The 22,448-nt window shown below is 40.1% G+C and overlaps 1 protein-coding gene across 2 annotated transcripts in view; it reads left to right on the top strand.

The window, feature by feature from the left end:
- DENND4A (DENN domain containing 4A) overlaps positions 1–22,448 on the top strand; it is a 99,623-nt gene that overhangs the window by 51,189 nt on the left and 25,986 nt on the right. For both annotated transcript variants that reach the window (XM_024194978.2, XM_024194977.3), the window contains exons 12-18: positions 1,126–1,344; positions 1,735–1,880; positions 10,164–10,297; positions 11,172–11,307; positions 16,387–16,593; positions 16,680–16,808; positions 17,105–17,249. In XM_024194978.2, the coding sequence (XP_024050746.1) occupies positions 1,126–1,344; positions 1,735–1,880; positions 10,164–10,297; positions 11,172–11,307; positions 16,387–16,593; positions 16,680–16,808; positions 17,105–17,249 (1,116 nt within the window). The remainder of the gene's footprint in view (positions 1–1,125; positions 1,345–1,734; positions 1,881–10,163; positions 10,298–11,171; positions 11,308–16,386; positions 16,594–16,679; positions 16,809–17,104; positions 17,250–22,448) is intronic.

Raw genomic sequence — 22,448 nt, 5'->3', positions numbered from 1 at the left:
TGGGTGCTCAGCACTTCTGAAAATCAGGCCACTTACTTTCAGGCCTAAATATAATATTAGATTCCTAATTTTAGACACCTATTTTTAACAGTCTTGACCATCGAGGATATCAGAAATTAATAATGTTTTCTATTGTTCAGAACGTACTAAAAACAGCATGCTGCATAAATGGCAGTATGTATTATTTAAGATTAAACTGTTGTGAAGATCATATAGTTTCCTAATTGCTACATATAACCTTACAGTCGGAAAAGGATTTTCTTAGCAATTTCTAAAATACGTATACAGTCTATATAATATAGAATAAAATGGATTCCTTCTTGACTTGTCACCAAAGTCTAAATTCATATAAGCATGGTTTCTAATGGAGACTATGGCTGCAACCATAATGTGTTGGAACAGTGGAATACAATAATGAAACCATATTTCTGTTCCATATGGGCACCATTAGCATATTACCACTCTGTGTGAGTGGGGGAGAGAAAAGCAGAGAAGCCTTGGGAATCAGGGTCCTAATGTCTTTGTATGGACACTAAAGACCTAAAGGCACCTTTCATAAGAGTAGGGATTTGTGCTAGTTTCCTTTACCAAAGTGCCCCCATTTCTCCCTACCCTCGTTGTGCACTGTACTGTGCTCCTGATGGTTGCCATATGCATTTCAATGGTTTTGTGTATATATAGTGTCAATAAAGTTCTTGCTGACACTTTGGGAAAGAAGGCATTCTAAAATATATACGCATCCCACATGTGTGATTAACATATTCTTAAAAACTCATTTTGCCAACTAATTGTATACATTTCAACAGATTCCATAAACTACCCTTTTTATCAGCATGTCACTCAACAGTGTCCATACCAATTCTGTCTTTGTTGCCATAGTAACTGTACTGAAAAGGTAAATGTGTTTTGTCTTTCTGCCTCTTGTAAAACCCACAGACTAGTGATTTGTGAGCTGTCACGCTGAATTAATCATCATACTTCACTATTCTATTTAAATCCGATATAGAATATTATAATATTGGATTCACTTATCACCCAATAAGATAAGAAGGAAATCATAACTTTGGTCAACTCTGAGAATTTTTTTGATCTAGGAGAGTGTTTTAACACTATTGTTGTTCACAGTGCAGCAAAGACCAAGAGAAGATGCATTAATGGAATTAACAATGAACGACTATGATTTTAATTCGGGGAAGAAGTTGCATTTGTTAGATATGGAGATCCAGGAGGCATTTCTTTGTTTCATGGCTTCATTATTAAAAGGTTATAGGTCGTACCTAAGGCCAATAACACAGGCACCTTCTGAGACAGCAACAGATGCAAGTTCCCTCTTTGAACTACAAGGTAAAGATTCATATTCTTGATTTTTAATCATAAGCTAATAAAATATGCCAAAACTATTTATTTTTTCACTGGAGTGATAACGAAGATGAAGAAACCATTTTCATGTTACTGTGCTGAATGGAAAAAATCAAAAGACCATGTAATGGTAGTGGGCAAAAATGATATGTTGCCACTGGCAAAACAGTACTGAAAAGGTTTAAAAAAAAGTATTGAAAAGGTGTCTAGTTGATAGTATTTGTTAACACAATAATAGAGACATTTCATAACAATTGCTAGTTTTTAAAGATAATTGTTGTATAACTTCTGTAACCATTATCCTCTTTGTTAGTGAAATACGTGCTGTTTCCTTTGTTTCAGAGTCTTCTTACATGCATATACTTTGTTTTATAGGGTTCTTAAAAAGTCGAGATCGATCACATCAAAAATTCTACACATCAATGACCAAAACTCAAATGTTTATTCGCTTCATTGAAGAATGTTCCTTTGTTAGTGATAAAGATGCAAGCCTTGCATTTTTTGATGATTGTGTAAATAAAGTAAGTGTGGTTTTAGTATGTTTGTAGTACTTGATTTATCTTTTTCCATTGCTCACTTCCACAGGTACTGTAGATAGCGTAATATGTTTGTATATAATAGTAATAAGCTTGATATAGCTTCATTATAAATTATTTCCATTTCTCCTTTTTCTTTTCTGTTCCACTTCTGTTTTCTGATGCCCTAGTGTAACTGTTACTCTAGGGTCACTTTCCACCGATGTTGAAGTGGAAATTCGGGTAAAGTGAATCGTTAGATAGCCCAAGTATTCAAAAGTGCATCTGCAATGCCCTGTGCATGCATGCAGGTTGTGATTTGTACATGCACATAAATAGACATTTTGAAAGTTTTGGCCCATATTAAGAAATATGATATTCCTAATAATTTGAGGAGTTGTTCTTCCTACAGTTCACCAGCACAATACCACATTCCTTAAATAGTAGTTTAGTTTTCATAGGATGTATGATATTTTATATAATTGTTTGGAACTGAATATGAGCACCATAAGAAACTGAATAGTATCAATTAGTTACTTTTTATTTTTATACAGTAAACATAAGATCCACTTGATCTTTGCTAACATTGGGTTGATTTCTTTTAATCAATTCTACCTCAGCACTTGCAGCTTTTCTAATTTATTAATTTTAAAAAGTTGTTTTAGTACAGACCCTTTGATGTATAATGAGAAAACATTTATCTGTATCCTTATTCTTTACACTCCTAGGCAATAACAATTATATATGGCTCCCATAAATCATAGGCCTCCTTCCTGTTGTAGCTGTTTTACGTCTAATTCTTTTATTAATATTCTACTTTTACCTGTGGATATTTCCTAATAGGCTTGCTATCAAATGTCTTGGATATCTTGAATGGAATTCTTCAGCTAGCACAATACATTATTATATATTTTGAAAAATCTTTATCAAGTTTTCTTATGACATTTTTGTGGGTAGCATTAATTTAGCATCATGGCTTCATGCTGCATTTAATGGAATGCTCTCTGCTGCTGTAGTTTCTTATGGCCAGGCTGTTCCCATATCTGTAACACACACAGAAGAGGAAAGATAATTCTGTCAAGGGCATGTGGGAGTTCTCCAGGATTGTGAGTGGTGTCTTTCAGCAGGTTATTGACCAGTAACTATTGACCACAATAGAGACATTTCATAACAATTGCTAGTTTTTAAAGATCATTTTTGTATAACTTCTGTAACCGTTATCCTATTTGTTCGTGAAATACGTGCTGTTTCCTTTGCTTTTCTAATTTCTATTTTAATCCAAATCAACTCAAATTATTAATTTAAAGTGGATTAGTTAAACCGCATTAAGCCCCTACGTGAAAATTCTTATTCAGAATTAATGTAGCCTTAATTCAGTTTATCTTAATTCGATTCCAAATTCCACTGAATTAAGGGCTACTTTAATTCTGAATAAGAGTGTCCACATAGATATTTAATGTGGTTTAACCAATCCACTTTAAATTCACACCTTTAGTTAATTTAGAGTCATTTTTCTGAGTTCCCCATGTAGACAAGCCCTAAGGTTAGCTTTTTGGAGAAGGTCTGAATGCTTTGCTGGATTTGGCTCATAGTGGCAGGTCGTTTTACAGCCAGAATGCTGAACTTCCCATGTCAAAGTAGGTTCAAGTTTACTGCATCATTTGCAGAAGTAAATTTGTTTAGCCTAAGTACCACCCAGACTTTAAGCCCAATCTGTTTTAGTGCATACGGTTGATAGTGCCCAAAATAGTGCACATGCACTCAATTGCCATGTTATGGCTTTGGTACAGGCAAAACACTTATGTACGCACTTTTACTGATGAAGTTAATTCCATGTGCTAAAGTGGGTACGCAAAATTGGCTTGATCCTGACTGAAAAGTCGACCTCTTATTTTCTGCATTATGCTAGAAGAGTGTGTATCTGTTTAGGAAGGATTAAATTGCAACCCACAATTTTTAATATTATTTGGCCATAGTGTACTGTAACAAAAAGTTCCTGTTAATATTGTCGGAAATACAAGACTTGCTTGTTGTCTTGCTAGGTACCTGGAACATTCTGTTCTGGGACATTGATGTATAAGCAATGCATGCTGCTGTCTAGGATTTCCTGTAAAGTAGGTCACCTGCTGTTTGTTCCATGGGAATTAATGTTGAAGATTATTAGAATAGTTACTTGTTAGGTGGCAAAGCACAGGAAAGTCTGACTGAAGAATCCATACTTTGAAAAAAAAAAATCTGAGAACAGCTCTGACTTATTGTGCGGAAAAATTTGATTGGTATTTTATAAAGTGTTGTAATTTTGCATAATTCTCCTTATCTGCTTTTCCAGCCTTAGGTCAGTTTTCATAGTTCTCCAAAAACAAATTAATAAAAGAAAGCATAATTGTACATGTTTGTAGACCATGGATTTATTTAATTAAACATTTATGTTAAACATTCAAGATATCTTCACAATTTAACAGAAAAAATCTTTAACGGCTTCCTAGTGAAGCATGTGACCCATGTTAAACTTTTTAAGAAAGGAAAATTGCAGACAGACAAGAATGTACTCTAGTGACTAACGCTGCTGAGCAGCATTCAGATATAATTGCAGTGCAGACTAATTGTGTCTCTAATGTTAAATAGGGCTTTTATTCAAAATGAGATTATTATACAAATGCCAAGTTCACTCTGTTACATTTCATTTTATTTTATTGAATGGTTTCAGTGTGCATATAAATCAGTGTCTTAGCTAAAATTATTATTTGTTCTGGGAGTTCAAACAATACTCTGAAGGAGTAACTCTTACATTGATGCTGCCACTATACAATCAGCAAATAGTCTATGCAGGTCTTAAGACAAAGCAAGAGGTTCTACTTTTAGAAAAGAAAAGAAAAATCAGTGTGTTTGAGTATAAGGCTGGGAGCCTGGAACTCATTTATTCCTGTCCTAGTTCTTTCTCCGCTTCATTCTGTGGGCAACCTGTCTACAGTACGTCTGTTTCCAATCTCTAAAATTAGTATAATACTTACTGTCTCATCAGGATGTTGTGAGAATAAAAGTCTTACACAGTGCTTTATAATCCTTGCATTGTGCTTTTTGTCCAAGAATCTCCATGAACTTTACAAAAGTGGGCAGCTACTTCTAAAGATAGGGAAACTGAGGCACGGAAAAATTGTATTACACACCCTAGGATTTGCTGATCTCCATGGAGTAATTTCCCCCAGCCAGACCTTTCTCAATAGGATGAATAGATCCTCACAAAGGGATTTCTTCAACTTCAGAGCAATAGTAAGGACCTTTTACACTGTATTCCTTGGCCCCTGTACCCCTGATATTGGTTTTGGGTTTATGATATAAGTCTTACTAAAATTAAAAATGCAAGAACTATACTATAGGAAAATCAACAGTTAGCTGTGTTATTCTCCTCCTTCCCATCCGATAACCAGATATTTATATTGGCCATCTGTCCATGACTGGAACAGTACAAAGGTACCTGTGTGGTTGTCTCTGAACACAACTGAATGATGAGGTTGCCTACCACCATCTTGTTCATCTTTAAGATAACCAATTTTATGGTATGTACAACTGGAACCAGTATGATGGCCCTGTTCCAAACCCCCACCATGGGAGCTTCTCAAGTCAAGGCATAGTCTCTTATTCATCTCAATTTCCCCTACACAGAAGCAGTTCTTTATGGATTATCTATTTTGTATACTAAAAGGACATTGCTACTTAACTTGCAATATTGCGGAAGTTATGGATTCCACTATATTAGGCTTCCACTGCACTTTTGACAATGGGAGCCCCAATATGTGCAGGGTTGACAGTGGGAGTCCCACGCAGCCAACAGCAGAAGCCCCCACTCTCAGCCCCAGGCAGCCAACAGCAGAAAATCACAGAAAAGTAATAATGAACTTTATTACCACAAATAATAAGGTCCATTATTATTTTTCCGGAATTTTCCTTGGCTTGTCTGCAACTCAGCTGCAATTTTTGACTATTATCTCACAATTCAAGTAGGGCCTTAGACATTGCTAAATTGTTTCACAAGATCTCATTTTTCCTGAAACAATTCAGAAATACTTCAATCCATATAAATTACTGAGTTTAACATACTTTATTGCTGAAACCAAAAATAAAAACTTGTTTCTATGGTTTCTTTAAATATTTCTAAAGATTTAAATTATCAAGTAAAGTTTATTTCTGCTTTTTAAAGAGCCATATGTTATTGCTATTCAGATGATTAAATAGCTAATCCTCTCAATCTGTCTCATGCAGTAAAATGCATAATTAAGAGCATCTCTATGTACCAAAAAAGCTGTTTTATCAAATTTTAAATGTTTTCAAGGATCCTTTCGAAACTATATTATCTATGTATCTGTTACACAGTAAAGAGAGAAACTATGAAATTATTTTAATTTTATGTTGCTGGAGGAATCCGCTTTTTCTGTACCTGAATCTACATGTACAGACTTCCAGGAATCGACAGTGTCAATTTGTAGGTTTCATAGTTTAAGTTCAGCAAAGTATTTTTCTATAGAAAAAATGCCTTTTGCTAAGCTTTTAAAAAACAGGCATTGTAGTCAGTGACAGTTTAGCACAAAAAAAGCCCGGGTTCAGAGCGTATCATTTTCCTAGTGTTGTATGTTTAGAATGGTACAAGGAGTTTTGACTTGCAGGATGCATGGACAAATTGTTTGTTTCAGTGATCTCCAGTTGAAATCTAGCTCAGGCTAGTAATTGACAGCCTGCGTGAAGTGACTCAGTAAGTTGTTTTATTGGTATTATGGTGTTGACCACAATATATAGGAAGACAAAGACAGTACCAAATTGTAAATTCATCAGAATAGTATCTGAGTCCAGTTTCTAGGGGACATATTACCTGTTCGGTCTCCATTCCTATTGACTCATTAGCTTCCTTGCAGAGAATAGACTGCCTACTCATCCCTTGGAGAGGTCCCTCGAGGTCAGGCATGCAGCAGCTTAGGGAAGCCTATACTGCTGCTGCTCATGGTATGCTTGTGTGCATAAACAGAAGACTTCAGTCTGTAGGCTCTTCAGTTTGGCACTTTTGACCAGCACTACATTTTTGGTTTTAAATGTACTTTTAAAAGATATTAATTATAATTAGTGTGAATCGTCCTGAATTTTAGTGCAGGTTTTTATTTATTTAAAATCTATATAAGCATAGTGCCACCAGCTGCTGTTGATACATGTTTAAACTTGAGATTCCTTTTTTAGGGGAGTTAACGGAGAAAAACATTTGCACTTTGTTTCAGCCAGGTACATTTCACTCTATATTTGCTGGCTATGATGTAGAAGATTTGTCTGTAGCAGATTATATCAGAAACTGTCAGAGAATGTGTCCGAATATTCTGAAATTTCAACAGATAACTCTGAATCCGGATTAGATAACGTGCCCTTGCAATTTCTGATATGATGATGCTTAAAGTGGGCTGGAAGACGATGACGTTTACTCTTCCAAAAGAGAGCAAGAGCACATTTTTAGATCATTTCATTGAATGTGAAGTAGGTGTCATGGTATCTGAGTTGAACACAGCAGCTGCAAAAATTGAGCATTTTCGATGTCCTAGGAAGGAGGCAGACTTCCCCCTAATGTCAGTTCATCGATGTTGGAGAGGTGCATCACGTTACCAACAGAAAAAAACGTTGCAGGGACAGAAAGCCAGGGTAACTAATTTTTACAAAAGAGACAGTAGCAGAGGTTGATCTGACCAGTCAGCATTTCTTGCAAGAGAGAGCTTGCCATCCAAACACAGTAAAAGTGCAGTTCCCTTCTATGTCAGTGATAGGTAGGGCCCTACCAAATTCACAGCCGTGAAAAACGCATGAAATCTGGTCTCCCCCTGTGAAATCTGGTCTTCTGTATAATTTTACCCTGTACTATACAGATTTCATGGGGAAGACCAGTGTTTCTCAAACCGGGGGTCCTGACCCAAAATGGGGTATCAAGGGGGTTGCAAGGTTATTGTAGGGGGGGTCACTGTATTGCCACCCTTACTTCTGCGCTGCCTTCTGAGTTAGGTGGCCAGAGAGCGGCAGCTGCTGGCCAGGTGCCCAGCTCGGAAGGCAGCACCCCACCAGCAGCAGCCCGGAAGTAAAGGTGGCAATACCATACCATGCCACCCTTACTTCTGTGGTGCTGCCTTTGGAACTGGGTAGCTGGAGAATGGCAGCTGCTGGCTGAGGTCCCAGCTCTGAAGGCAGCAGCACAGAAGTAAGAGTGGCAATACTTTGACCTACCTACAATAACCTTGTGACAGCCCCCCCCTTAAAGTCCCATTTTGAGTCAGGACCCCTACAGTTAACAACACGCAGAAATTTCAGATTTAAATACCTGAAATCGTGAAATTTTACAGTTTTAAAAATCCTATGAATGTAAAATTGACCAAAATGGACCGTGAATTTGTTAGGGCCCTAGTGATAGGATTGAAGACTTTGTAAGTGTTACAGTGTATTGGTTGCTGGTGTTATGCCTTCAAAGTGCAGTCAGACTCATTTCAGATGAGTTGGTGCTTTTATCCCCAGTGTATTTCTTCCAGTTTCCCTTTCAGCATTCTTTGGTGTGTTTTGTGTAAACACAATGCACTTGGCCATTAGGATCCTGACTGCAAACGGTATGAATTTCAGAGGTGCTGCTGAGCATCTGTAGCTCCCATTGACTTTAATGGGAGTTGGGGGTGCTGAGCGCACCTGAAAGTCAGCCATAGTAACTTAATGAAGCTTTTGTCTCTCCTTGAAGTGGGTAGATTTACCATCCTTCTTGTGCAGTATTCATAGAGAAATGCATGTTTAAAGGAAAAGAATATATCCTCCTACAGATCCGGTATGTGTAATAAGCTTATTAAAAGCAGCTGAAAGCTCACACAGTAGGAGGCTAAGTTTAGGTATGTGCTCAATCACTGTCTTTCAAGGAGAAAAGACTGAGGGTAAAAATCCAGTACATTGTCTTACAGCCAAGGGAGCCTGCCATATACTTGACATACATGATGAAGGTATATGGCATGACTTTAATTTTAATTGCAGTCCCCTTCTTGTTCTTATCGCAGTAGTTCGTTTCACAGCCACACAGCCATTCATGTAATTTAAATGTTGGTGTTGGGCTAATAAAATGTGTCCCAGATGAGAAATAGTAATTGAGTAGCTTGTTTTGAGAACCATCTGAAATTCTACAGTTTCCAGTGCAATTGCTGCTGCTGCACACAAACGATTCAAACTGTAATGCCAAGAAGATCTGTTGGTATGTGGTAAAAATTCTTTTTTTTTTATTCTTCTCTTCTCTCCAGTGGAACAACCACACTTTCTTGTAAGAATGTTTCTGTTGCTCAAGGAATGGAAAGAAAAGCTTTCAGTAATATTGCTAAGCCGCCTCTGCTTCCTTTTGGTTCTTGAGGAAAACAGTGACTTTTGTTTTGCCTAATTGAATGTTACAACTGAGTCCATTTCTTCCTGTCTAACAAGGAGCAGAAAGTTTGAGCAACATCCGTTACTTTGGATAGGTCAGATGCCTTAAATCTGGCATCTCTTTAAATATGTGTACGCTAAGCAGACAGAAAGATTTGCTAGTTTATATCAATTACAGAAGTTAATTACTATGTAAGGAACTAAAATTGCTGTGCAGAGCTGTCTGTTCTCACTAAATTACACTATTTGGATCAGGTTTCTGTTACTAGTCCAGTTAGCGATCAAGTTGGAATAGAAGAATAGCTGTAAATTTTCATATTGGAAAATTAAATTAAAGCAATTTCTTCTGTTTGCACACAAATTTCGAGTGGCTTACCTCTGAAAGATGGTGTTCCTCACAAAACCAACTGCTCTGGACAGCTAAAGGGATCCATGAGGAAACAAAATGGCCATGAGCTTATTATATTAATGAAAAATAAATTTGTCACTAAACAGATAAATGTTCTGAGATGGCTGACTCAAAGGTGACCATCAGGTCGGTGTTGGATGCTTTATTTGTAACTATTTTTAGCACTTCAAGTGTCAAAAGGTGTTTTCTTAGCAGCATTCCTTCCCTGGTTTGGGGGCTGTCACATACATTTAGACTGGAAAAAGGCTTTAGCAAAAAGGCGCATCAACATGACATAGCTAGTCCTCATTTAACCTCCCCCCAACAACTGTGCCTCTCAGTCATCACCTTGCCAGGAGTTCCTAGCTCCCAAATACAACCCTTTGATGCTCACATTTCATACTGTTTGCCTGTGCTGTGCAATAGACTTAGTTAATTTCCTGTAACCAAATATAACTTTGACACACACTGTTCTTGTAATTAAATTTCTGCAGGTAGATATGGACAAGAGTGGTGAAACACGGCTTATAGAGCTGGATGAGTCCTACAAGAGTGAACACACAGTTTTCATAACACCACCTGAGATCCCTCACCTACCTAATGGCGAAGAGCACCCTTTGCAGTACAGGTACTCAAGGGAACAGCATAAAATACTTGCAAACAACAACAAAAAAGTGCCCTGTTGCCTTTCTACAGCTAATTTATAGAGCTGTATTGTGATAGCTATAGAATACAACTTTTCCGGTCGCACAATTTTTCATTCTGTAAAAAAGCTTACATGTGAAAAGCCTGCTGTGCCAGCTGAATTGAAGCTTTAATGACTTATTTGTGTGGACATCAAATTACTTTATTCAGTATTTTAATTTTAGTCACGCTGTCTGTTAATACTGATATCTAAATTTTAAAACTGAACATTCAGGGTCACAGTCTGCAATTTACAGAAGACCTCTTGTAAAATAGTGTCCATCAGCTCCCATTGATTTCAGTACAAGCTGAGGATGCTTATTTCTTTGCAGGAGACACTGTATCTCTCAGAATCAGGCCCTTGGGTGAAAACTGATGTTATTAATTTGGGATCTTTGTTACATTGCTCAATTAAAATGGACTTTTAGTAATCTAATTTTATCTTTCAGATGGGTTTGTAGTGCATATATTGATTTTTATGGGCCTCTGTGTTCTGCTTTGTTCATTAGAGACTAAATCAGCACATGAGTTTCTTCTACTAAGTACAGTCAATACTAATGCATTTGACTTGTGCTAATTTATTGGAATACTAATAAAGAAAAACTGTTACTTAAGAATCAAAATTGGTTAAGTGGATGAAACAAGTTGAGAGCTTGTGTGTTTATGCAAGTCATCCAGAACTTTCAGTAAAAACCTTTCTTCATCTTACCTGAGGAAAGTATGACTACTTTTATCCACTGACATTCTTAGACCTTATGTTCACTTCTGATTGAAACTGTGTTACAAAGGTTAGATTATGGCATATTTTTCTTTTTTAGCTATAATGGATTTCCTGTGCTGAAACTAGATTTGTTTGACCAACCTGAGGGGTTCCTGACTACACCAAATAATAAACTGTCTTCAAAAGCCAGTAGTCCCAACAGCCCATCCCCAATGTTCAGGAGAACAAAACAGGTACTTTGAAATATTTAAATTACTAGAGAAGTTTTAAAAGTTTATAAGGGCCTTCTGCTTCCAAGCTTAGTCATCAATATCCCTGGTTACCATGGTTGTAGATGCAACTAAAAATTATTTTTGTCACCAAGGGCTGGTCTACACTGCGGGGGGATTGATCTAAGATACGCAACTTCAGCTACGTGAATAGTGTAGCTGAAGTCGAAGTATCTTAGATCGATTTACCTGGGGTCCACATGGCGCGGGATCGACGGCCGCGGCTCCCCCATTGACTCTGCTACCGCCGCTCGCTCCGGTGGAGTTCCGGAGTCGACGGGGAGCGCATTCGGGGATCGATATATCGCGTCTTAACGAGACGCGATATATCGATCCCCACCCGCCGATACGGCGGGTAGTCTGGACGTATCCCAAGAAACTTAACTTGGGCAACATTGATGATTCTTCAAGTGCTTGTACACATATATTCTGTTGTCGTGTGAGTTTGGATTCTATTGGCCAGCCATGTCCACTGGGAGCCCTGAGCGTCCCTGTGCTCCCAGCTCAGGGCATAAATGGCGAGGTGATGCTAACTGTCTCAGGTCCTTCTCATCACCCATGGCTTCAGGTAGGAACTCTGCAGTGTCCAAACCTCTTTGCTCACTGTGTGGCCTTATCACCAATAGTTAGTGATAAAATTAGTGTAGATTTACCATTTTCCTTCCCCTTTTTTTATTTATTCCCTGATCTTGAGAATGGTTCCCCCAGAGATAGTCCAGTACTGTGTTCACCAAAGTCTCCAGGATTCAAAATATGTCCCACCTGCAAGGCAGTAATGCCTCTTAATGATGGATACACCAGATGCCTTTTGTGTCAGGTACTTAAGTTGTTCTCAATGACAGCTTAAAAAGCTAGGAGGCACGCTTGAAAATATTTCTGATGGAGAAATCCATGTGTCCCTCCTCAAACCCTGTGGTCCCTAGGGCTGAAAATCTTCTCTGATATGGATGTCGTCCGATAATAGCTCTTAAAGCAGAGGAAGAAAAGAGCATTCTGATTTTAAGTACTTTTTTTTTTTTTTTTTTAATCTCGCAGTTAATTGCGATTATTTTTTTAATCATTTGACAGCCCTACCAGAAACCTTTCTGTTCAATGACATGTCCTCACGATTCTTGAAAGGATGAGTCCCACACTGAAAAGTAAAGAGGATTTCAGCCATCCTGGAGACATGACACTAGTATAGGAATCCCATATTTCCTTTTTTCCCCATGATATATACCAGTTGTAGCTCATAATTTCCTGTAGAGACCGCTAGACTTGGAGTTATCTCTAAATGATTCTCTTTTTCTACTTAAGGGCACAAGGACCTTTCTCACCTTCCTCTTCCATAGTTATTTAAGAAGGGGACATTTTTTTCTGCCTTCTGTTTTGTGCCACCTGTGTCATCAAATCAGATGACCAAACAAACTTTTTACAAGAAGAACAGGAGTACTTGTGGCACCTTAGAGACTAACAAATTTATTAGAGCATAAGCTTTCGTGGGCTACAGCCCACTTCTTCAGATGCTGTAGCCCACGAAAGCTTATGCTCTAATAAATTTGTTAGTCTCTAAGGTGCCACAAGTACTCGTGTTCTTTTTGCGGATACAGACTAACACGGCTGCTACTCTGAAACTTTTTACACTATTTTTAGGGCAATCTCCATTCTATTAGTATTCATTATTTAGATTGCTATAGCACCGACAGATGGGCAGATTATCTTCCTGTGTGTTTGGAAATCCAGTTCCTCTCCCAAAGAGTGTACAGTCTACAAATACACAAACTTAAATGAGAGGTTGGGGGAAAGAATTACAAGCAAAGTGATCAGGGTAGTAACAGGTACACATTTTTTAATTACATGTGTGTGTTCAAACTCACTAAATTCCCCTCCCCTTTTCTCTCTTCCCTACTTATCTTCCCCTGATTGCAATTCCAGTGATCGTACACACCCCTTTCTCCCATCTGTAAATCTCTTCCCTCCACATAAAGGAGCAGTCCAGTGATAAGATAAATAACTGAGATAACTAGATGTCTGTCAGCTAGTTTCTTGTAGGCCTGATAGTAGGGATTTCTCCTTAGAGGGTGGCAGTCTTAAGGACCAGCTCAGGAAGAGTGGGGTCAGTTTGTGGGGGATGAGGTTGTGGAGTTTCTCTTGGAGTTGTTTGGGGAAGGATTTGATGATATCCTTAAATTCCTGGGTGGATTGGAGTGTGGGGTCACCTTTGTGTTCTTTATAGTAGGTGGTGACCATTTTCACAGCTTTATTGAAGTACCTTATTTCTTCTTCCCTCCCCAGCCATTGCTATAGATGACTCAACATTTCTTCTCTGGGCTTGTTCAGATACATCTGAAAAAGAAATGTCCAGGCCTTTTCAAATCGTAATACAAGTTTTTAAAAACAGATTTTCTCTAGTAGGTTTTACAGTCTGACAATATTGATAAATCACCTAATGTCACTTGTTTCTTGCTTTACAAATTACTGATGAGCACTAAATTGGAAGTACAGTGGCATGCACACATTGTGCTTAATTTAATTAATGAAAATTTCTTTTGAGTATATGATTGGTCATGTAATCAACTTTTGCTTAATGAGTGAGCACTTGCAATCATTACTGCTACAGAGCTCCCTTATCACTATTCAGTTCACTATGTCTTGATTTTTATGATCTGACGTGCCCCTGACTTAAACAAGTATTTTAAGTAGCTTATTTTCTCCTCTAATGGACAAGTGCTGAGAATTACATTTCAGATGAATATTTGCATTCTGTATATGTAGTAATGAAATGTCTTTTAAAATCATTAACATTTGGCAGTACAAATAGTTTACCCTTTAAAATGTAGAATTCTGACCCAACTGTATTTATCCATGTTTCTTTCCCACTTCTGGCTACAACATGCGGTTTCTTGAGGTATAAAACAGTGCCAGGCCCCTAGACTTTTTATTTCCATGTCTTTTGCCTCTTTTTTTGGTCCTAAAAATGCCTTAACAGAACAGCCTCCTTCTTAGCCTTGCTATATAATACTGTCCATTTTCTTCTACCTATAGACGGGATCCAAAGATAACATTGTGTTCCAAATTTTCAGTTTGTAGCTGGTTGATAGTCTCTTTTCACAGAGATCTAGTTGATATTATTGGTAACAAAAAACAGTTTGCTGGGCCTTTCACCAATATCATAAGCTATGACATCTTGAAGAACCAAACCTCTGCAATGGTCTGGTCTTAAAATCACAGTAAGTGCTAGATCATAATGCATCCAGAGTGTAAAAAAGCTGAAAGTATCTGTGCTTTCACTGGCCTTCATATTATTCTTCTACAAAGCTTGGTTGTCTTGTCAAATAAAAGGAATTACTGTTTTGTCCCCATGTTTCCTGATCTTAATCATTAAGAAAGTGAGAATTAATCAAACTGGAATATTCAAGATCATTGCTAATAAGAACCCAGGTTGTATTAGGAATCTTTCGTCTTTGGAACCCATTTCTGATCTTTCACCTAATTTAGCATGTAGAGGTTTTAAAATTATTCCAGGCTGGCTTTCATGAATTTGCCAAGAAACTGTATGAAAACAGGGTTTCCTTCCCTCTTGTTCCTGGTGACTGAAACCTAATGGACACAAAACAAAACAAAAAATTTAAAAAAAACCACCACCAACAAAAAAACATTGTGATAAGATTCTGTACTTCTACAGTATCTTCCCTCTGAGTACTTCAGAGCACTTTACTGTGGGAGTATTAGTAATTAAAGTCACAATATAAGGATCTCTGGTGCAGAGTATGCTGTTCTAACAATGTAAATAGTATGTGGCAATACCTCATGGTAGTTTGATAGTAAGTAAAGAATACGGTATACAACTGTGAAAGTGCCTGGGGGTAGTAAGTAGGCAGAATATAATACTTGAGTTGTAATCTGGCAAGAAAGCACCCTAGGATCTATAATAACCACAAGTGGACAGAACTTAGGTTCTATATTTCCTTTGAAAGAAGTCACCATTTGTGGTGTGGTGCTCTTTGACCATGCTGGGTGTTTGGCTCAGTGCTGATTCAGAAACATATCTTGTGTCAATTTGATAATGCTATTTCCTAGGATCCAGATAAACCAGCTAAATGGTCTTTTGAGGCCTCCTTCCAAATTTAGACCTAGTCTAATTATGCTTAGTTCATGAAATCTGACAAGATCGTAGCAAAATGACATGGCTGCCGGCCATACCCCATCCACCTAACCTTTGAGTGTGCAAACATCCACAAAATATAATGGATGTTTGAAACTTGTTTGGAAAGAAGCACAAGATTTAGGATCTTCTGGTTTGGTTGGTTTTTGTTTTCTTTACTTTGAATGTTGCACGATTTGGAATTGGACAATTCCTTTTTGGTATTATGAATTAGTCTCGCAAATGTATGTTAATATTTGATTATAAATCAGATGCTTTTGATTAGAATCATGAGAGTACCTTTCCATGACATTACAAATGATAAAGGTAGAAATGAGGGGGAGGTAAAGAGAAACTATCATTGTATAGAGGATTAATTTTTTATTTATTTTGTCTGAATGGACAAAGAAAAACTATTGAAAACTGAGTTGACTTGGAGGCCTGTGCTGACAACTGAGTAATTTCCAAGACCTAATATACAATATATTTATATAAGGACAGCTAATCACCTTGAATCACATTCTCAGTTATTCTCGCCGTGTGTGTGTGTGCGTGTGTGAGAGAGAGAGAGAGCGAGATGGGGGAGAGTCTATTTGTTTATGCAAGCAGAAAGCTTCAGTAATTTAGTATAAAGTCTTTGAGAAGTAAGTAGCTTTTTTTGTGTGCAGCTATTAAGTCCACAAGAGCTCATTCTACAAGACACATCTCTGCTTATCTCAGATAAGAACTGAGCCCCTTGTGTGGTGCTGCTTCTCCTGCCTGTCGTCCAGCTTCTGGCTTAAATTTCAGTGTGTCTAGACTTCTTCTGCCCATAAAGATCTCAAAGCACTCATGCAAGGTCTCACTTTTATTAGCAACTGATTCATTTCTAAAAAATCAAATATGTATATTAAAGATACTAACTGAATACCTCTTTACAGGAAATAAAGTCAGCCCATAAGATAGCTAAGAGGTACTCCTCCATTCCTCAGATGTGGTCCAGGTGTTTGCTGCGTCACTGCTATGGCCTATGGTTCATCTGCCTTCCTGCGTATGTGAAAGTGTGCCATTCAAAGGTCAGGGCTCTGAGAACTGCATATGACGTGCTGCGAAAAATGCATACCAAAAGGATAGATCCCCCTGATGAGGTAAAAAAGTGAATCCTGGGTTTTTTGTTTTGAATTTTGTGTAAATTCTGTTTATAAAATGAAACACTAAAAATGTCTGTTTTCAGGTATGTTACCGGGTACTTATGCAGCTATGTGGGCAATATGGCCAGCCTGTGCTTGCCGTGAGAGTCCTTTTTGAAATGAAAAAAGCTGGTATTTACCCAAATGCCATTACATATGGTTACTATAATAAGGTAAGTGTTTTGGGCAAGGACAGGAAGAAGGCTGATATATTCTTATCATTGTACATAATTAAATAGCAAACAAATTACTGAAGGAATCATTTTGATAGAAATAAGTTAGAAAATTGCTTTTTTTTTTTTTTTACATTCTAAGATTTACTTTATTAATGCAGCGTGTTTCTTGCCAGTTTGATTTAAGTCAATGAACCACTTTTTGAACATCCTTGTATTTGAATATCTTAAGCAAATCTGTAACAGAAAGCAAGGACTTCTTACAATCATTTAATCTGACTTTATTCATTGAATAGGCTGTTTTGGAAAGCACCTGGCCTTCAAGTAATAGAAGTGGCTATTTCCTATGGACGAAGATCAGAAATGTTGTATTAGGAATAGTGCAGTTTAAAAAAGCTTTAAAAAAACTACCTGCCAACACACCACAAGCAGCTCTTTCCGGTAGAGTATTCATACATTTTTATATTCGCTTACATTGATGAGCAAGTTGCATTTAAAAAAAAAAAAATCTGTCAAAGGATTGAATTACTTCTGTATTATTAGTTATTTAATAAAAATTACATTAGCGTTAATATTTTTAAATAAAAAAAATTGTTTTCTGTCTTACAACTAAAATGCCAAATGCTCATCTGTCTACTTCATTCATGTTACTAGGACACTTCTCAATGCAGCATGTATTTTATTATGTGACTGACTTTTTTTAGTCAAAGTATCACTGCTGATAACTGTGGTATAGATTTGTGTGTATAATAGATATTGTATATAAGGTTATGCTAATACATTCTTTCTTTGTACTTTATTTCATCTGACATGGTGTCTTATTAACTATTGTTTTGCTTTTAACTTTATACCTTACCTAGTAGAGGGGAATTACACTGTTAAATCCAGTATGAGTATTTGGATTATATTAAATGTAAAATGTGTTATTTTAACTAAGTATTGAAGAGTCATTAAAGCAGTTATATTTTACAGTTCTGTACCTTAACTTTTCAAAATGCATGAATCATTAGTTACTGCCTACAACTCTAAGTAAAAAAAGACAACAGCTCTGCAAGTAGCATGTGATCTTAGAAAACCATAGCACTTGGATAACGTTTCCAGGAATCAGTTTTTTTTCTTATTAGTCATTGGTCCAGGACCATTGCTTTGAAAAGTCTGTCACAGAGCTTCTAGCCCTAGAGGGTGATGTATTTGATTTGAGCCCTGATGGTCCGTGAGACTCCTCATTTTAAATGTTATGGGCCCCACTCTCTACCTTGGACCAGTATTTCAGGGTCTCTGTGCTACTGAAACTGTCACATTCATTTCATTTGATGTCTGACCTTGACATTTATGGGACTGATTATTGTAATGAAAGAATTATGGATGAAGGCACACGTTGAAATTAAGATTTATTTTTAATAACTAGATTTTCATTGTGTCTTCTTATATTTAGTATACGGCATCTCTTTCCATAAGTAAGAGACACAAAAATGGGTGAGATAATATCTTTTATTGGACCAACTACTGTTGGTGAAAGACAAGCTTTCTGGGGGTAGAAGAACTGTGTTGAAATGTTATCCCCTGTTTGTTTTTTTAACTCATTCAGCCAGAGCTATACTAGTCATCCTCCGGTCAGTGATGCCTATCAAGAATTGCCAAGTAACTCTGTGGGCTTTCACATGATTTTACTGGGTATTGCTGATTTAAAGACTTTTCATGTAAAGAAGATCTCAATTGATTCTGCATTATTTTAAAAGTGCAGTTTCTATTAAAAAAACAAAACCAGGAGACTTTTAATTTCATCTTTTTAAAAAAAAAATTACTATTCTTCAAGTGCTTGCTCATGTCGATTCCAATGTAGGTGTGCGCGCTCCCATGTGCGTAGTTGTTGGAGACTTTTGCCTTAGCGGTATCCGTGGGAATGGCCATGGCGCCCCCTGGAGTGCCATGCTCATGGTGTGGTATATCAGGCACCACCGTCCCTGCGCCCTCTCAGTTCCTTCTTACCACCCATGGTGGTTAGTCAGAGTGCCTCTCTCCCTTACTTCGCAAGTGGTTAGCGGTTGTTCTTGCTTCGTTAAGAGCTCTTCAGCCTTAGGGTTTTAATTGTTTCTTGTAGTAAGGTAGTTGTAGTTAGTTGATAGAGTACCTAGTGGGACTTTGCCCCAGGAAGGGCATGTCCCAGTCCCCTGGGTTCAAACCTTGCACAGACTGTAGCAGATCTATTCCTGTTGGTGATCCCCACGGCAGCTGTCTCAAGTTTTTGGGCGAATTGCATGTCAAGGAGAAGTGCCGTAGTTGTAAGCACTTTCAGCCATGAACTCAGAAAGAGCTGGATATTAGACTCCAAGCCCTTCTCATGGAGTCGGCCCTTTGCCCGGTGTCCAAGCCCTGCCACCAGGAGTCGACGAGTACCTCAGCATCCGTGCGTAGTGCACCCCCGGCAACGGGCTCCGCCCAGCACCATTCAAATTCCCTGGTGCCTAAGAAGGCCCGGAAGTACGGCTCACCGGGACCAGGCAAAAAGGCCCAAGGGCCTTTGGACAAGGGACCTGGTTTGGCCCGCCCAGCCACCCCGGAGCCGCGAGGGCGCGCCTCTCCGGCGGAAATTCTGAGCCCCTCAAAAGGTCCGTCACCGACTCAAGAGAGCGGTTTGGGACCCAAGCTCCCATTATCCCCGGCGCCTGCCCAAGCCTTCCTGGTGCAAAGGGAGCAGAGACCTCCACCAGTACCATGGCGCAGCTGGGGCAACAGGAAGCGGCAAAGACTCCCCAGGAGGGCAGGCCAGCTGCTGCGGCTTCGGGAGGAGTAGCAGAGAGCACCGTCGATCCTAGGAGGCGAAACAGCGCTCTGCTGCAGCAGCACCAGTGACGCTGGGGATACCAATGGCACCAGGCTCGGTGCGTGACGATCGCTCGGAGGCTGGGGTTGAGGAAGCAGTACCTACCCCGAAACCTCCCTCCCTCTGGGGGGGAAGAAGCCATGGACCTCGCTCCAGTAACCCGGGCATCCTCGTCATCCCCAGACGAAGCAGAGATGGGTCCTTCAAGGGCTAGCCTGCCTAATGATTTTAAGGAGCATCAGGCTCTGCTCCGGAAGGTGGCAGACAATCTGGGCTTAGAGAAGGAGGAGATGGCCGAGCAGATGGACTCATTGTTCAGTGTCCTCTCCGCTTCCACCCCGGCTCGCCTGGCCTTGCCAGTCCACAAAGGAGTCTGAAAGATTGCCAAGGCCCCGTGGCAAACCCCCTTGTCTGTCCCTCCCACTTCCAAAAGGGGGGAGAAAAAATACTTTGTTCCAGCTAACGAGTTCAAGTATTTATACACCCACCCGCCCCCGGGCTCGTTGGTCATCTCCACGGCCAACGAAAAGGACAAACAGCTCCATACCTCCTCCACTCCTAAGAATAAAGAAGCCAAAAGGCTGCATCTCTTTGGGAGATTTATTCAACTGCCAGCCTACAATTCCGGGTGGCAAACCACCAAGCTCTCCTGGGAAGTTACAACTTTAATTTGTGAGATACCCTCTGCAAGTTCCAGGAGTCCCTCCCACAGGGGTTAGCCCAGGAATTCAGCACCCTAGTTGAGGAAGGCACGGCGGCAGCCATGTGCTCCCTACAAATGGCCTGGGATGCAGCGAACTCTGCGGCTCAGGTAGTTGCGTTGGCAGTGGTGATGAGGTGTGTAGCTTGTGGCTACCAACGGCGGGCCTCGCAGGAGATGCAGACTTCAATCCAAGACCTCCCTTTCGACGGGGTTGGTCTTTTCTCCAAGCAGACGGATGCCAGGTTGTATGGGGTGAAGGATACGAAGACCACCCTTCGTTGGCATACATATGCCGCAGCCTGCTCGGAAGCCCTTCCGGCTGTCCCCGCCACCAGGACCTTGGCAGCCCCGCCAAGGTTCTGTAAGAAGAAGGGACAGTAGCTTCAGTCAGTGTTGCCCCTCTTCTTCCCACTCACCTACACAGCCTGGACCCTCTAAACACCCTGGGGGCCAGAAGGGCCAGGCTGCATACCCTGGATGTCAGGCGGGCGCTGGCCTTCTACATTGATAGAACAAAGCCGCCCCGTAAGTCAACGCAGTTGTTCGTGGCTGTTGCTGACAGGATGAAAGATTGCGCGGTCAGCCCATGATCTCATCCTGGATCGTGGCCTGCATCCGCTACTGCTACGAGCTGGCAAAGGTGCCCCCGCCAGCGGTTGTGCTGGCTCACTCAACTAGGGTGCAAGCTTCCTCAGCAGGTGTTGATCCAGGAAATTTGTCGGGCTGCGACCTGGTTGTCTGTCCACAGGTTCGCTTCACATTATGCGCTGACCCAGCAAGCTTGAAATGACGCTGGCTTCAGCAGAGCAGTGCTCCAATCTGCAAAGCTGTGAACTCCGAGCTCACCTCTGAGGCTTCTGTTTGTGAGGCCTGGTCTACACTAGGCTTTTATGTCGACTTTAGCGCCGTTATATCGAATTAACCCTGCACCCGTCCACACCAGGAAGCCATTTAGTTCGACATAAAGCTCTCTTTAAATCGATTTCTGTAATCCTCCCCAACGAGAGGATTAGCGCTAAATTCGACATGGCCATATCGAATTAGGCTAGGTGTGGATGGAAATCGACGGTAATAGCTCCGGGAGCTATCCCACAGTGCACCACTCTGTTGACGCTCTGGACAGCAGTCCGAGCTCGGATGCTCTGACCAGCCACACCCCCGGGAAAATTTGAATTCATTTTCATTTTCCTGTCTGGGCAGTTTGAATCTCAGTTCCTCTTTGGACATCGAGGGGAGCTCAGCAGCAGTGGCAACTATGCAGAGCTCTCCAGCAGAGATGGCCGTGCAATCTAATAGAAAGAGGGCCCCAGCATGGACTGATCGGGAAGTCTTGGATCTCATCGCAGTGTGGGGCGATGAGTCCGTGCTTTCAGAGCTGCGCTCCAAAAGAAGGAATGCTAAGATCTACGAGAAGATCTCCAAAGCCATGGCAGAGAGAGGCTACAGCCGGGATGCAACGCAGTGCCGCGTGAAAATCAAGGAGCTGAGACAAGGCTACCAAAAAACCAAAGAGGCTAACGGACGCTCCGGATCCCAGCCCCACACATCCCATTTCTACGAGGCACTGCATTCCATCCTGGGAGCGGCCGCCACCACTACCCCACCCCTGACCGTGGACTCCGAGGATGGGATCATGTCCGCGGCCGGTTCCTCGTCGGACATGACAGCGGACGGGGAAGATGAAGAAGGAGATGAGGAGGACGAGGCAGTCGACAGCGCTGGCACCGCTGATTTCCCCGACAGCCAGGAGCTCTTCATCACCCTTACCGAGATCCCGTACCAACCGTCCCCATCCCTTACCCCGGACACAGAATCAGGGGAAGGATCAAGCAGTAAGTGCTGTAAACATGTAAACATTTATTTAAAACAGAACGGTAATATTTATACTATTAACAATGTATATTTATAAAAGTGCTGTAAACTAGTAAAAAAATAATCAGGTACAAAACAGGAATATTTACAAAGGTAACAAATGGGTTTTCATGATTTCTCTGTCTTAGGCTCTTCTCAATTTAGTCCCAAGTGTTTTAAAAAATGTTCACAATGTCCGTTACTCCATGATTCCCAGGCCCAAGACGCTCCACTCCATAGTCCCAGTGCACCTACGCGAAAA

The sequence above is a fragment of the Terrapene carolina genome, unplaced genomic scaffold, assembly GCF_002925995.2.
Source record: "Terrapene carolina triunguis isolate 2854851 unplaced genomic scaffold, T_m_triunguis-2.0 Scaffold67, whole genome shotgun sequence".
In the NCBI taxonomy this organism is placed as follows: Eukaryota; Metazoa; Chordata; order Testudines; family Emydidae; genus Terrapene; species Terrapene triunguis.
Note: the sequence above shows the minus strand (reverse complement) of the source record. Positions and strands in the feature narration are given on the sequence as shown.